We start from the raw sequence: 16,518 nt of genomic DNA on the forward strand, positions 1-16,518 counted from the left end.
GCACATTTTGTGATATTATTATTGCGGGATTTAGATATTTTAGTGCTTGTTAAAACTGTCTGGACAATGGTTCCACCTCGTTTGTAGCAGTTTAACACCCAAATATAGCAATAAGCTACAGAAAGATTACCAGCGAACCTTGTCAATGGGCCTGTCATGTGCAGCAACAAGTGTTGCTTAGTTTTTAGCAACTTTTGAACCATTTGAACTAGAAACAATTTTATTTTTTTAAATATGCAGATTATGCAGCAGATGGATTAAAATACATAAATAATCGAAACGCAGCGGCAGCACAATCACATAATTCCAGTGGCCCCAACCATATAATATGGCCTTACAAGAGTTAAATATGGCAATCGGTGATTAGCCAAGTTTTACGTACATTGTGAAAAGGCAGAGGAACCCCAGTATGCAGAATCTAACAAAAACGCAATAACATTTAGCAAAAATGGAGATGAATATGCAAAAAGGTTTTTTTCTCACAGTAAGGTTCTCTCCAGGATTAACAGACAATTACAACTTTCGAGACCCATCAATCCATTTTCTGCATTCGATGCACCACAAAAAACACCCCATAACAATGCAATTTGTCAAGGACTCCCTCCAAATCAGGGCAGAAGAGGAAACAGTAAAGCCTTACACATAGGAAGTTATTGATGTCTCAGCAGCCTTTGTACAATATCGACCAGCAAGCTCTAATGGACACCCTCTCTGTCCACATGGCCATTTCTGAACAGTACGCAATTGGTTCTTCGAGCTAACAGGATGCAAAACGTCACAACGTACTCTTGCAAATTATCCACTATCCCGGTCAAGTATGGAAAGCCCCAGTGCTTCAATCTTGCCTTAAGTACACTTAATCTACTCTTTAGATCTTATTACGTAAATAGCATGACATTCTACACCGTATGATGAGACTCCAAAGTGTTGCTGGCAATAGACATCCTGCACTTTAGAAACAGTTTGGACACCATTTAATTCTGGTATGAGAAGTTTTGCCTGATGCTAATTTCTACCAACACTAAGTTAAATTCTCATCAACGAGGACAACAATCAATAACAAACTGATTAAGGTACTAACTATATTGAGACAAGCATCCTCTTCAAAAGAGCACATTTATATAAAAAAGTTTCTTGGATAGTTGGCACAGAATTTAGCCTCTTTTGCAGGTGTAAACCCCTTTCAGCTCATACAATTGGCTCCTCAGTGCATGCTCTGATGTCATCAGTCAGGCTCGGACAACGTCCTACTCACCAACCTCTTTGACTTCAACCTGAACTCCCAATAAACACTTTCAAAGCAACTGCCACATGATCACCAACAACCTCTTACTCACCAGCCGTGCAGACTGTACCCTCAAATATCTAAAATCATCTTCCAAACACCCTCGTGCTGAACACCACCAGCACAATCAACCACATCATGCCCGCATTTCAAAGAACGTCAGTAGTTCATCAAATTTAGGCCAGTCTGTATAATTTCCAAAGCCATTGACCCCAACAAGGCTAAACGTTTCAGGAAAGCTATCTATCTTTGGCCACACTTGCAGCACAAACGTCATGGAATTAAATGTTTCAAGCTATGAAAAGAGACACCACAATGGGAAATAGTCGGCTAGTGTGCACTTATTATAGATATGCCCATGACAAAAGAATTCTGGGGAAAATTATTCTGATGAGGCATCCATAGTTGAGCAACAATTGCCCAGGGGCAACTACTAGAGAACTAATCACCAAGTTGCCCAAAGTAGAACTACTCACCAAACGACCCTACTGGCTCTACTCACGAAATTACCCAAGGTACAGACTCAGTTTCTAGGTCTGGCTTTGACCTTGGGTAGGCAGTCATGCAGCTTAGTTGATAGATATGGCTATGTGTATTGAACAGGAAAAAATGTTAGCAGAATCAGGCACACTCAAAACTGTGCTCAAATGATATACACGGAAACTATCAAACCTGTAGGTATAGAATTCAGAAGGAAATAGCGATTCATCTGGTGGTGAATGATAAGGAGTACCGACAATAGTAACATATCAAGTATCCTGTTCTCTTACTTAATGTAGAGTCAAGTGCTGATGCCTTGCGTTGTGATGGGCGTAATTTTGATTTACAGTCTAAAGTTGAGATGATCTATAACTAAATACGATTTACAAAGAGAATAGAAGATAGTGAAAAAAACTTTTTCCTTCGGTTACCTCTTTATGATATGCTCTGCCCCTACAGCAGAGACTGCCTCTTCACTACTGACCTTTAGGAAAGTCAAGAGTGCCCCTTCTCCATTAATATCCTCTCCTGCTAATATCCCAAAGATATCTCTCCTTACAAAGAGAAGTTTTACTTGAAATACAAACTTCCAAATAAGCTTCTACTTTTCATATTTCGACCATGGCTATGTTGTATGCCTCCTTTGAATTATGTAAACATGACAGTACATCTCTCACCTGCAGGTTTCTGCATGCTGTTCCATTGCATGTAAATTTTTCTATTGAGGGCCCATGCTATATTAATCGCCCCAGGTAAATGATGCTTCCCTGCTTTCAAAATCTCAGATTTGCAGCTAAACCCAAAAATTTAACGTCCTTTCTCTTTTCCAACCCATTCACGCAAGCAGAAAAATTGATTTACGTTAAAAAAGGTTAGTGACAGCATCAAAATAAAAATTCAAGGGAGGGGGGAGAGGGAAGCCGAAAGATGTATGGATTGCCAATCATTTGCTGCTGTTGATTTGTTTGCAGTTTCTCCTGAATGTGGAGAGCTGCACCTTGTGTGCAATTGATCAATACAAATTTGTTTTGGAAAAAAAAAAAATTCAAGTAATCAGAAAGTTAAACGTCTCTTTTTTCAACTATAGTGCGAAGAAAACCAGAACTAAACTGAGCAGTGCCCACCATGTTTGAAAGTCTCACCATAGAGCCAACAGGTCCTTCCGGGCAAAACTTGATCTATACTAGGGATAAAGCATCCACTCCCGCTCTACCCAGAAATGAGCCACTGGTGAGATTTGTAAAGCATCCACAGAAGTCTGGCCACACCTTAGCCAGGCACTATCACCTCGACTGAGTTCAGAGTGGATGCTGCAGTAAGAAAAGAGACTCTTGAAAACCTTTTTACTGAATAGCTTATCCACAAACCTGTTTGTAGTATTTCAGGTGTTTACCTGGCTTTTCATTGTAGATGAGCGTGCTTTTCTTTTCAGTTTGCATAAAAGGTAAATGAAGATCCCTTGATGGAATCGGAAAAGCTACTTACTTGCTAGTTCTCTATCATGGATAACTTTACTGAATTCATTAGCAACCCTCCATGCTCTGCAATAAGACAAGGACATCATTTTTTCAGGAAGCCTTCAAGATATTTTGTCACAATATGTGCCATAATGAAGCGTGATGTTAACTGCAGTATATAGTGGCCAGGGGATCCAAGCTGTCCTAAAGTTTCACTTTCTTATTTTTGAAATACATATATATATATATATATATATATATATATATATATATATATATATATATACACATATCAGTTTCTTTCTCTTTTTGATACTTTTGAAACAGAGGTCTGAAAAGTGCAGAAAACACAATTTTGCTTGTAAAGTAGTTTCTGATTACAACTACTTACTACAAAATGAATTTGAAGCTAGGAGCTCACAAGCAGAAGCAAATATAATCGGTGTTTATGAGTTTCATTAACTTACCTAGGGTGGAGGATAAAGAAAATTAGGTTTTCATTTCCAACTATCATGTGTTCCATATTAGGAATGCGTCCTACAGTCCCATAGACCCAGGTAAATACAGTATATGCCTGTATTGTTCTTAAGTATAACCTTTGGAATGTGGCATGTACTCAGTTTTTAGTATTTTAGTATCACAAAACAGTTGGGCAGTTAAAGCAGTCCAGATGAGATTTGTTAAGAAATTCTTGCTCAAAAAGAGAACTTTAACACCAGAAAATTGCATGAGGTCGTGGAACAGCATAGAAATGCTAAATGGTGCAGGCATTGCATAAAATAAACAAACCTCCTTTTTTAAACTCGGTGTTTCCTTCATCCTTGAACCGCCCACTCTCTTCTTTCCGCCTCTGTAGCAGAAAAGGAGAAAAAAACGTTTACTGCAACCTTTATTTGCACCTCCTTCACCACATACAAAAACTATCTTCTGAAACTTACACCTGAAATCCTTGCATTCAGAAAGGAAATTCGCCTGGTACTAACCTGAATAATTTCCGTATGAAATTAAGATTCAATGCTAAAACGTATCACCTGTGAAAAAGACAGGGCCTACAATTTACCACTGTATTACGAGCGACTTGGCAATCGAGGGGGGAGGTGCTCCTTCGAAAACGCCACATTTACCGCATCTTATCAAAGTTGATTGCAGTCTACCAGAACTGACAAACTAGTCAGCAGCCATTGAGTGCAGACTGCAACATTAACAGATCGCACACATAAAAATTGTGTGAACATTTAACAGTTGCTGTCATTTAATTTTGGTGAGCATTTGGACATATGCAACGTGACTCATCAATGATGTGTTCCACGTGATCATGTGAGATCAATGACACCCAAGAGCACATTAAACAGTCTTGAGGCCTGTCTACACTTAACTAACACAACGTCACAGATTCTGCACATCTACTTTAGCGTTAGTGAAAGGAGAATGCATTCTTGGTACGCAGGTTATATAGCACGGGCTGCACCCTGTGCAGAGAAACAAAAGAAGAAAGCACAAACCTATAAAATGGGACAGGAACATAAAGTTACAGGTAGAAGAGTGGACTCAAGAAAATGACGAATATGAAACCCAAGGCACCTGGGGAGAAAGGTAATGGAAACGTATTCCAGGTCTACATGATTTGTAATATGCGTTCTGTTATAATCAGAAATATAGAAATGCACAATCAGGAGGGCTTTCTCCAACAATTCAAGCAAAATGGCAAGGCTTAATTAGATTGACTGTTTCTTAGGGTGTGAGAAAGATATCGAATCTATACAGTATTTGAATTTAAGATGCCATTAATTATTTGTTCGCAGTAAAATGTATTTTGTTTGTGAGCTTAGGAATCATTTGAAATCTTTGGTCCATTTTCTTTTGCTCTCGCAATTTTAAATCATGCTTTTTTCATGGAATATGAATCAATACGTTGATTGTTTAATGACCATAAATCTACTCATTACACAATGAACATCCTTTTATCTCTCAAAAAGCCATTACATAATCAACACGTCAATGTCCAATTCTTGCCCATCCAAGTTAGAAATAAAATAAAAAATAAAAAGATATTCTCTAGTCTGGTTTTGTGATGCCTGTTGAAGCAACCCACGTGCAACTTTCAAGTAGGGAGACTCCACTTTCCATTGTGCAAGGGCCTTTAAAATCAGTACTGCTGATATGGGTAATAGCAACACTGGTTATTTATACAGTTCTATGTCGCTGCAGCGGCAAGTGGTCTATAATTATAAAATTTTGTTTTCAAAAGTTGTGGATCAAAGGATTTTCACTGACAGTCATGAACGTAGAATAGTCTGCGTGTGAGGACACAAAAACACTTCTTTGTACATATGTTGTGATGTTGGACAGTCTGGTAAAACCTCTATAAGTCTAACACAGGTCAGCTTTAACTGCATTCTTTACTGCTAAAAAAACTATAGTAATCTAATTTCAATCATAAATCTAAACCAGTTTGAAGCATTTACCGTAGAAGTGTTCTCCATAACAAACAAGCATTACAATGCAATGGTTTCGCCTTTGGAAAAGTTAGAGTTATTGGCACAGCATTGCCCCGGCCCAGCCGCCATCTTGGACACTGCACCACGAGGCCGCGTGGCCTCAGCTCGACCCCAACCCTGGGCCTGACCAGGCCCAGACATCGAGGCACCACCATCCACCCAGGAGGTGAAGAGACCACTTGGCAGGTCAATGGGAGAGAGGAGTGTCAATGGCTCTCCCCCGCCAGGTGCCGATCGCCCCCGGTCTCCCCGGGCGCTGGCTCCACCCCCCTGCTGGGTGTCTGGACTCCCTCATCCCGGACCTCCCGACCTCCAAGCGCGAGGGTCCGGACATCAAAGGAGGCCAGACCTATAACTGGGGCAGCTCCAGAGCAGGAAGGCAGTTGTATCCTGGAGTCGAGAGACACCTTGAAGAACTCATCCTTGACTGACTGCTGGCGCTGCCGCAGCCCTGCCTTGTGAATCATCGTTCCTGCCTGCTGGCGCTGCCGCGGCCCTCTGCAACCTACACCTTCGTCGGGACCTGCTGGCGCTGCCGCAGCCCATCCTTGTAAACCATCGTTCCTGCCTGCTGGCGCTGCCGCGGCCCTCTGCAACCTACACCTTCGTCGGGACCTGCTGGCACTGCCGCGGCCCATCCTTGTAAACCATCGTTCCTGCCTGCTGGCGCTGCCGCGGCCCTCTGCAACCTACACCTTCGTCGGGACCTGCTGGCGCTGCCGCGGCCCATCCTTGCAAACCATCGTTCCTGCCTGCTGGCGCTGCCGCGGCCCTCTAAAACCTACACCTTCGTCGGGACCTGCTGGCGCTGCCGCGGCCCATCCTTGTGAACCATCACTCTTGCCTGCTGGCTCGGCCGCGGCCCTTCTCAACCGAGACTTATCATCCTAGCCAGCTGGCGCTGCCGCGGCCCGACCTTCCAGAACTCCGAGCTCGAGGATTGTGAGCTCCCCCTCTTGCCACGCCCGTACCGGACCGGTACCAAGACTGTCCCGCTACCCCTTTTCCCCTTCAGAGACTAGAATTGAGAGGACCCTCGTGTACTGACCTCCCTGTATCGCTGATAACCTTTCTCCAAGAATCGTATATAAAGAGTGTTGACTTCATCCTTGTGTGGTGTCCATCTGTGGGGGGGGGGGGAGTTACTTGTCTGTACGATCGCTGGAGACGGTCCTCACCGGAGGCCTCTCCCCTGTCCTCGGCCGACCCTCCGGGTCCCCGTCTAACAAAAATCATCTGCCACTACTAAAAATTGAGGTTTCATCACTACTTCAGAAAACAAGCAACAGAATCCGATTCTCTATCACAAAAGCTATTGTATATATTTTTTCGTTTTAGAGAAGGGTTCCAAGCAAGAATTCCAAACGATATTGGTTCTGAGGAGCCAACAAATATATCAGATATCAAAAACTCAAAAGATGTTGGCACTTCATCAAATTTATCCCCAACTACTGAAAGGAGAATGGATGTGCACAGTGGATCTCAGAGATGCTTATCTTTGCATTCCAACTTGTCAAAACATAAAACGTTTCTGAAATTTTGGTCAGCAAAACCCACCACCAGTACAAAGTCCCCCATTTTAGATTCAAATCCACCCTAAAAACTTTTTCAAAATGCATGGCTCTAGTAGCAGAATGCTCTAAATCTACTCAAATGTATTGTTTCCATTAAGATCATCAAACACAGACCATAGTGACCAATGGTTCTCTCTTAGGCTGGGGAGCTTTCTTACTTAACAGCTACACTAACAGTTTGAGGCCAATGGGTCCACAGATAGAGTTTAACCACATCAATATTTTCAAACTAAAAGCAGTCAATCTTGCTTCCAGAGTTCTCTATCCAGCTCCTTCCACAAACAGAGCTATAGTACAATTGGAAAATACAAGAATGTACTATTTGAACAAATGGTGAGGAATGAGAGTGAGGACGCAGTCATTAGAAGCTCAAGCAATTTTTCATTGGTTACTGGTAAGAAACGTATCACTTTAAGCAATTCACTTACGGGGTCAGCAAAATCAACAAGTGGATTTCCTCAGCAGACAATGCCCCAACAATCATGAGTGGGAACTCAATGATGACATATTGCAATCTATTTCCTTATATCATGGTTTCCCAGAAATAGAGCTGTTTGCAAGCAAACAAAATGCCAAAACTACGGATCCAGGATATGAGATCCACAACCAATGGAAAATGCCCATTTGATGAATTTGGCGAATAGATTTCTTTACGCTTTTCCACCAATCCTACGAATACTAACACTATTAAAAAGTTTCAAACGTTCTCCTTCTACCATGATCCTCATAGCCCCAGAGTGGCCAAGACAATGCTGGTACCCAGAGCTACTTCACCTATTGCTCAAACTCCACAGGAAACTGCCATGCAACCAGAACACTCTGTCCAGGATGGGAGGCAAAATCTTCTATCCAAACATACAATCCTTACATTTGGCAGCATGGCTCCTGCAAATGTTACCAGGAGCTATTATGTTTTAAAATGGAAAGGATTTGTACTTAGGTAGTGATTTCTATTGAGACACCAATCTTGCCAGGAAAATGTCATGCTCCTCTATTTACTACACTTGGAAATTTCAAGACAGCAATTTTTCTTCAATAAAGGTACACCTGGCTGATTAGTTTGCATTAAAAAAGGCCTACATCAAAAGATCTTTCTTCACAATACTAGTCATTAAAATCCTTTCTGGAAGGACTACCCTCATATCAGAAGGCTGCTTCCCCAAGGGGGCTGAATTTGGTTATTTCCAAATCTATGGCTCATCTTTTGAGTCTATTCATAAAACCACATTACAGCATTTTTCGGGGAGAGTTGCTTTCGTAGTTGCAATTACTTCTGCCAGACAAGTCAGTGAATTACAAGTCTTATAATCCACCAAACCTTACTTGATTTTCCACCACAACAGGGTCGTTTTATGGTCACAACCTTCTTTTCTACTTAAGTTAAGAATTCAAATGTAACAAACGATTTCTCTCACTATTTTCTCAAGCAATTCTTCTCATGCAGAAAGGCCACTTTATTCTCTAGGTTTAAAGAGAGACTTAAAGTTTTATTTAGATAAAACTAAACCCATTAGAAAAAAATATGCATCTTTTCATAAATTATGATCGTTAACATACATACAGGCTTTTAGCATCCTCCAAACAGACCATTGCTCACTGGATAGTGGCCTGCATTGCATGTTGTTACCAACTGGAAATAAACCTTTACAGGGTAAACCACGAAAACATTCCACTAGAGGAAAAGAGGCATCTGCCACTTGGATCAAGAATGTTCCTCTTTCAGAAATATGCAAAGCAGCAACTAGGAACTAATTTCATACTTTCATTAGACGAAACTGCCTAGATGAACATGTCACACTAATTATCTAGTGGGCCAAGCAACTAAGTGAAATTTATTTAATTAACTCACTCACACTTTGCACCTTTTTACAAGCCTTATATTATATTTGCTCTCTTGCATGGACAGCTACAAAGTGGGGGTTTACTTGCTACTCTATTCTACGTCCGTGACGATCGACGATGCAGAAGGAAATGTTACTCACTTGTAATCATAGTTCTAGATCACAGGTATTCTTACTGAAGTCAAACAATGCTCACTGGCTGTCAATGTAATATAGTGAAATACAGTGGTATACAATAAAATCTTTAGAATATCTTACGTTGAAAAAGAATGGTGCCTGTGAGGCAAAGTGCCAGTACAGTTCATGCTCGGTAATGGAAGCTGCTGGCTATCTTAAATCTACAGTGTATACCGAGTGAAGCGGATATACTTTTAACTCGACAGTCACCTTTTCCTTTATTTTTCCTTGCAGCTACACAACGGATTATGGAAAGGGGCGACCACTCGGTCCCCCCGAACGTATGGCAGAGTGCCTCGATCCCCCCGGGAAGCCATTTTGGGGCGGGAGGCGCGTCTCGGCTGGTATGCCCGAAGCGGCGTAGCCGGGGCGCGCCTTTTCCCGCCCTAGAGTGGGCTGGCCTAGACACCGACGTAGCCAGCCCCGCCCTAGGGGCAGGCAGGGGGCGGGTTTTCGCCCGCCCTGAAGACGGATAAAAAGAGACGCAAGACCAGAAGACGTCCTCTTGTTCTTGTGCTCCGAAGCTGCACCTCCTCGCTACCCGTGAGCTCGGGACGGAACGAAGAGCCAATTTTGAGCGTTTTGATCTTTTTCTTTGTCTTCTAGATACTTCGTCGGAGAGATGCCAAAGAAAGTCGCAAAGAGAATGACGACCGACCAGATGGTGCGGACCCTTTGCAAAGAGGTGTCCGAGATAAAGAAACGGTTGGCGGAGCGAGACGGGGAGGAGGGTTCGGGCCCTGCGCCGGCTGGAGGGAGACCTAAGAGGCCGAGAAGGGTTCCAGCCGGTGGAGACGTCCCGGTTCCCTCTGCACCGCTCGAGGCGCCGACCCCAGTTCCAATGGAGGGGAATCCAATCCCCGTTGTCGTCACCCCGACATCCAAGGAAGACATGCCCCCCGAGCTGGCAGCACAGCTAGCAGCTTGGTTGGGGGATAGTAGTGATGGCGCCACGGCTGCTGAGGCACAGGCGCTGATAAAAGGGCTTCGAGAGAAGGGAGAGGCAGCTAAAGTGACTGCGCCGTTGGCGGGAATAAACAAGCCGCAAGCGGCCGAAGCTGCGTCCGGTTCAGGTAAGCGGCCACTGCCGATTGCAAGGGACGAGTCAGCACCCTCTCGTAGAGAGAGATTGGGACAACATGTGCCTTTAGCTATAAAGGAAAAGATTTGGGCCGGGGAATACGTGAATATTTTCTCCTTGCTTGTTGATAATTATGAAGTGGAGCATGTTAAGAGTCAGAAGGACCTAATGCACCCGAGTGTTTGGCGCGCCAAAATGGCCGCCTTCAAGGTAAATGAGAATATTGGCAACTGGGGCAATGCATGGGGTATTTTTACATCGATTTTGGGGGAACGTAGGCCCGAGTTGCTTCTTGAATTTCCCATTTATCAATCACGAATTATGGGTTACTCGACAGCATATCAGGGGAACCATTGGTTTTGTTACGACAATCTGTTCAGGAAAGAGAAGGAACATAACAAAGGTTTGACTTGGGACTGTTATGATTCTGTGACCTGGGATAAAATGAAAGAATCGGGGATGTTGAAAATGCCTTTGGTCGGGAGCAGTGTTGTAGATTTCTCCCGCCAAAATGTGGGGACGCCCTTTCGCTCGAGTACGAGCACCGACGATCAGTCAAGGCCCACGGCCAATACAGGGAGGAAGGGTTTCTGTTTTAACTTCAACAAAGGGAAATGTACCAGACCTCCGGGATCGTGTAAATTCAAACATGAGTGTAGTACGTGTGGGTCGTCCCATCCTGAGTCATCGTGCAGAGCCAGAACGGGTGAGAATGGGGGTAAGGGAGGCGCCAAACAGGTCTGAACTAGTCCGAGGGGCGCCTTTACCAACCCCGATTGATACCTTGGCAATGATTCCCTGGCTCAGTGAATACCCGGATCGTACTTCTGCTGGGGTGCTGCGGAACGGTTTTACACATGGTTTCCGCATCCCGGTGGGGGACTTTCAGGGTGTAGGGATTTGCAAAAATCAACTGTCCGTTTTACAACACACATCTGTGGTCCAAGAGAAAATCCAGAAAGAGGTTAGCCGGGGACGGGTCGCCGGCCCGTTTAGTGTACCCCCGGTACCGGATTTTGTTTGTTCTCCGTTAGGGGTGGTCCCCAAGAAGGACCCAGGTGAGTTTCGTTTGATCCATAATTTGTCTGCTCCACACGGCCTTTCGGTGAACGACGCAATTGATCCCGAAGTTTGTTCGGTGCGATACGCATCGTTTGATGAGGCAGTAGCCATCTTGAATCGCCTGGGGCCCGGGACGTTGATGGCGAAATCAGATATCGAGTCAGCGTTCCGGTTGCTCCCGGTACACCCAGACGATCAGCGTCTTTTGGGATTCGGGTTCCAGGGGTCATTTTACATGGATAGGTGTATGCCAATGGGATGCTCTATATCATGTGCCTATTTTGAGCAATTCAGTACTTTCCTGCAATGGGTGTTCACTAAGAACACGGGTTTCCGAAATGTAATGCACTACCTTGACGACTTTTTGTTCCTTGGTCCCGCCGGAAATCCCGAATGTGCTCAGGCCTTAGCTGAATTCTGTGTGTTGATGGGTCATTTTGGCGTGCCATTGGCACCGGGTAAAACCATGGGTCCCACGACTTGCCTCGAGTTTTTGGGGATCGAGTTGGACTCAAGGGAGGGGTGTTTCCGTTTACCAGCTAACAAGGTGTTAAAATTCAGGGCAGCCCTCCAAGTATGTTTGAATGCATCTAAGGTCACACTGCATCAGTTGCAACAATTAGTGGGAAGGTTGAACTTTGCCTTGAGGGTGATCCCAATGGCTCGCCCTTTTTCCCGCTCAATTGCCCAAGCGATGGTTGGCCTAAAGGAGGGTCATCATCGCACGAGGTTATCGGCTGAGGTCCGCCAGGACATGCGGATTTGGTTAGCATTTTTGGCGGACTTCAATGGCCGAGTCGTCTGGAACAAGCCAGCCGTGTCCTCAGAAGAACTGGGGCTGTGGACAGATTCAGCAGGAAGCATAGGCTTTGGCGCCATCTTCGGCACAAAATGGTCTGCTCAAAGATGGCCCCTATGGTGGCACGAGAAGGGGCTAACGAGTAATATTGCTTTCCTTGAACTATTTCCCATCCTGGTGGCCCTGAGAACCTGGCCAGAAGGGTTCAGAGATCATTCTGTCGTGTTCTGGTCCGACAATATGACCGTGGTAGAATGCATCAATAGTCAGGCAGCCCATTGTAAATTGATTTTGAGGCTGCTCAAAGAAATTGTCCTACTGTGTATGCAACTGAACGTGGTATTCAGAGCAAAACATGTCCCAGGGGTGATGAATCAGGCTGCTGATGCACTGTCTCGTTTTCACATGCAGGCTTTCTCGGGTTTCCTTCCTTCAGCGGACCCGGAGCCGGCACCCTTCCCCGAAGCTCTCTGGTCTCTCGGTGCCCCGAACTTCGTCACCTCGTGGGAGAAAGTCTAGCACCCAGGACAAGGAAGGCATATGAAGGGGCGTTCCAGGCCTATTTAGCCTTTTTGGGGGCAGAGAGAGGGGGACTTTGGGGTCAGGAAGAGTGGGTAGTACTTTTTCTGATGTCCTTACGTAGGGCTGGGAAATCGGTGGCTACGGCACAAAGGCATCGTGCCGCCATTTCTTTTGTTGCCAGGGCCCATGGCTTCCTGGACCCAACAGCGTCTTTTACAGTACAGAAAGCGCTGCGTGGGTGGCAACGCCTAGAGGGTCGCAGAGTAGACGCAAGACGACCGATAGGTCTAGACAGGTTGTCCCAGTTACTGGCCACACTCCCTGACACATGCTCGTCCCCTTTCGAGACCTGTTTGTTCCGGACTGCATTTACGCTGGCATTTCACGGGGCTATGAGAGTTAGTGAGCTGGTTGCAGGGAACAAGCGGGACGTGATGGGGGGCTTGTGCAGGGAACATGTTCAGATCAGGGGTGATGCGATGATTGTCTCCTTTCTCAGGTCCAAGACCGACCAAGATGGGAGGGGGGACTGCACGATCATTCGCCGGATCCCCGGGTCTCTCATGTGTCCGGTACAGTGCTTAGAAGATTACCTAGCACGAAGGGTGGCATCATGGGGGGGGACATTGTTGAGGCATGCAGACGCCACCCCGCTGACGAGGTTTCAGTTTCAGCGGGTGCTTGCAATGGCCATTGCCGCAGCGGGCTTGGACCCGGGCGAATTTGGGACCCATTCCTTTCGAATAGGGGCTGCCACTGAAGCTACAGCCAGGGGTCTTAATGTAGAACAAGTGAAACGTGTGGGGCGCTGGTCCTCCAATTGTTATAAGAGGTACGTGCGATTGCACATGTTGTGAAGCTGTAATCATGTACTCACGCTTCTTGTCTTCTGTTTGTTTTCAGTTGCGCAAGCCTACGCGGCAGGGCGGACTGTGCAGTCGACCCAACACCAGGCCAGCGGTCGCACATCACCGGCTGTGAGGAAGGAGGTGTGGGTCGTGGGCCACTCATACGTGAGACGGGCCGCAGACGTATTCAAAGCAGGTGACATGGTTCACGTACCTGGGGAATACGGGTACAGAGTGTCCTTCTACGGAAGGGGCGGTCTCTGTATTGACCAGTTTCAGGAATTTTTTGAGGGTTTGTTAGAGCGGATGAGGTCACCGCCGTCCATAGTCATAGTGCATTTAGGGGGCAATGATTTGGTCACCACCGGTAGCCGACTTCTCCTGGAGGCTATGCTTTCCACGGTAAGTTGGTTAGCGAGGAGAGTTCCGGGGTGCATAATTGCGTGGTCTCATATGATCCCGCGAAAAGTATGGCGGGGGGCTATCTCGATCCCTGCTTTAAATCATTCTGTTAGGAAATTGAATAACAAAGTGAGTAGGTTGTTCCGTTCCAAGACATTGCATTCGATCTCGCATAGTTGTATTAATGATGACAGTATGTATCTGGGGGATGGTGTGCATTTGTCGAGGGTGGGCAATGAGTTACTCATAGGAGACTTCTTAGCTTGGTTAAAATCGTTAAAACATGACCTTTAGGTAGGAGTTTTGTGGGGGGTCCGGATAGCCGGTCAACTATCCGGACCTGTGGCGGTAAGGTCATGATCGGTGAGCACTAATTGGTAGATCCCTATGAGTGGGCGTCACCCAACACGGATGGGAGCGCTCGGGAGAGGTGGCCATTGGCCCCTCAATGGGGAGGCGGTCCCGTCTAAGGGCGGGTCGCCGGAAGTAAAGGAAAGGCGGTCAAGGCCCCTTCCTTTGTAGGAGGGGTTACAGCCCCCTCCTGGGGAATTTCCCGGGGCCAGTGTCATCTGCGACGGCAGATGCGGTAAGTTGTGTGGGGTGGGGGGAGGTCCACGATACCTTCTAGATACCACACACAAGTCTTCGAACGACCTTTAAATGGCGTCGAGTCTTACGTGCCCCCGTCAAGTCAAGGGAAATTGTTAGTAGTTGCACTTGAGGTAAGCCTCTGTGCTGTCGCCCCTCCCAAGTGGGAGGGGTAAGTCTGGTTAGGGATCTTGACACCGGTTATGACCTTGCCGTTGGCCCTTAAACGTTAGGATGTACAATTTCAGTGTTTTAGAGAATGTTTTTTGTAGGATGCTAGTTCGGCTAGGAGAACCTCTGTATTAGAGAATATGTTAAGGTTAGCCAAACATCGCAATGTGATAATGAAATTGTACATAACATGAAAACGTTTAATGTTTTAATTTTTTGTTTTAATAAATACGGCCGGGATGGTCACTCCGTCCCACATCCAAAAACTTTAAGAACTGTTTCCGGTTTCCCTCCTTTTGGGGATTGTGTTGAGAGGGGGTGGCGGGTATCTCAGCCATATGGAAAGGGGCGACCACTCGGTCCCCCCGAACGTATGGCAGAGTGCCTCGATCCCCCCGGGAAGCCATTTTGGGGCGGGAGGCGCGTCTCGGCTGGTATGCCCGAAGCGGCGTAGCCGGGGCGCGCCTTTTCCCGCCCTAGAGTGGGCTGGCCTAGACACCGACGTAGCCAGCCCCGCCCTAGGGGCAGGCAGGGGGCGGGTTTTCGCCCGCCCTGAAGACGGATAAAAAGAGACGCAAGACCAGAAGACGTCCTCTTGTTCTTGTGCTCCGAAGCTGCACCTCCTCGCTACCCGTGAGCTCGGGACGGAACGAAGAGCCAATTTTGACCCACCCACCAGCCCCTGAGGACAGCAAGTTGTTGTGCAATAAAGTGAATTTAAGTTCGTTTTTTCCATTTCGTTAACAGGCTGTGAAAGTATCAGTTTGTTGTTGATCATAATAAAGTATGGTGAATATCGTGTAGGTTGTTACGATTAAAATGATTTGATGTAGTGTTGCATTTTAAAGCATGTTCTTTCGGTCGTAGCGACCAATGTTTTCGTAGGTTTGAGTAAGAATTGTCGTATTTATTTTTGGTAGGCGGTAAGGTCATGATCGGTGAGCACTAATTGGTAGATCCCTATGAGTGGGCGTCACCCAACACGGATGGGAGCGCTCGGGAGAGGTGGCCATTGGCCCCTCAATGGGGAGGCGGTCCCGTCTAAGGGCGGGTCGCCGGAAGTAAAGGAAAGGCGGTCAAGGCCCCTTCCTTTGTAGGAGGGGTTACAGCCCCCTCCTGGGGAATTTCCCGGGGCCAGTGTCATCTGCGACGGCAGATGCGGTAAGTTGTGTGGGGTGGGGGGAGGTCCACGATACCTTCTAGATACCACACACAAGTCTTCGAACGACCTTTAAATGGCGTCGAGTCTTAAGTGCCCCCGTCAAGTCAAGGGAAATTGTTAGTAGTTGCACTTGAGGTAAGCCTCTGTGCTGTCGCCCCTCCCAAGTGGGAGGGGTAAGTCTGGTTAGGGATCTTGACACCGGTTATGACCTTGCCGTTGGCCCTTAAACGTTAGGATGTACAATTTCAGTGTTTTAGAGAATGTTTTTTGTAGGATGCTAGTTCGGCTAGGAGAACCTCTGTATTAGAGAATATGTTAAGGTTAGCCAAACATCGCAATGTGATAATGAAATTGTACATAACATGAAAACGTTTAATGTTTTAATTTTTTGTTTTAATAAATACGGCCGGGATGGTCACTCCGTCCCACATCCAAAAACTTTAAGAACTGTTTCCGGTTTCCCTCCTTTTGGGGATTGTGTTGAGAGGGGGTGGCGGGTATCTCAGCCATAAGGTTATTTTTCATTACAGGACACGTGTACTTTAAATGCTGCAATGTGGGTTCGATTTAT

The 16,518-nt window shown here is 46.0% G+C and overlaps 1 protein-coding gene across 1 annotated transcript in view; it reads right to left on the reverse strand.

Moving 5' to 3' along the window:
• TTC1 (tetratricopeptide repeat domain 1) overlaps positions 1 to 16,518 on the reverse strand; it is a 70,904-nt gene that overhangs the window by 31,387 nt on the left and 22,999 nt on the right. Inside the window, exon 2 of the mRNA XM_086931207.1 lies at positions 4,012 to 4,072. Coding sequence (XP_086787333.1) covers positions 4,012 to 4,072 — 61 coding nt within the window. The remainder of the gene's footprint in view (positions 1 to 4,011; positions 4,073 to 16,518) is intronic.

Source organism: Lissotriton vulgaris, chromosome 7 (genome assembly GCF_964263255.1).
Source record: "Lissotriton vulgaris chromosome 7, aLisVul1.2, whole genome shotgun sequence".
Taxonomy (NCBI): Eukaryota; Metazoa; Chordata; class Amphibia; order Caudata; family Salamandridae; genus Lissotriton; species Lissotriton vulgaris.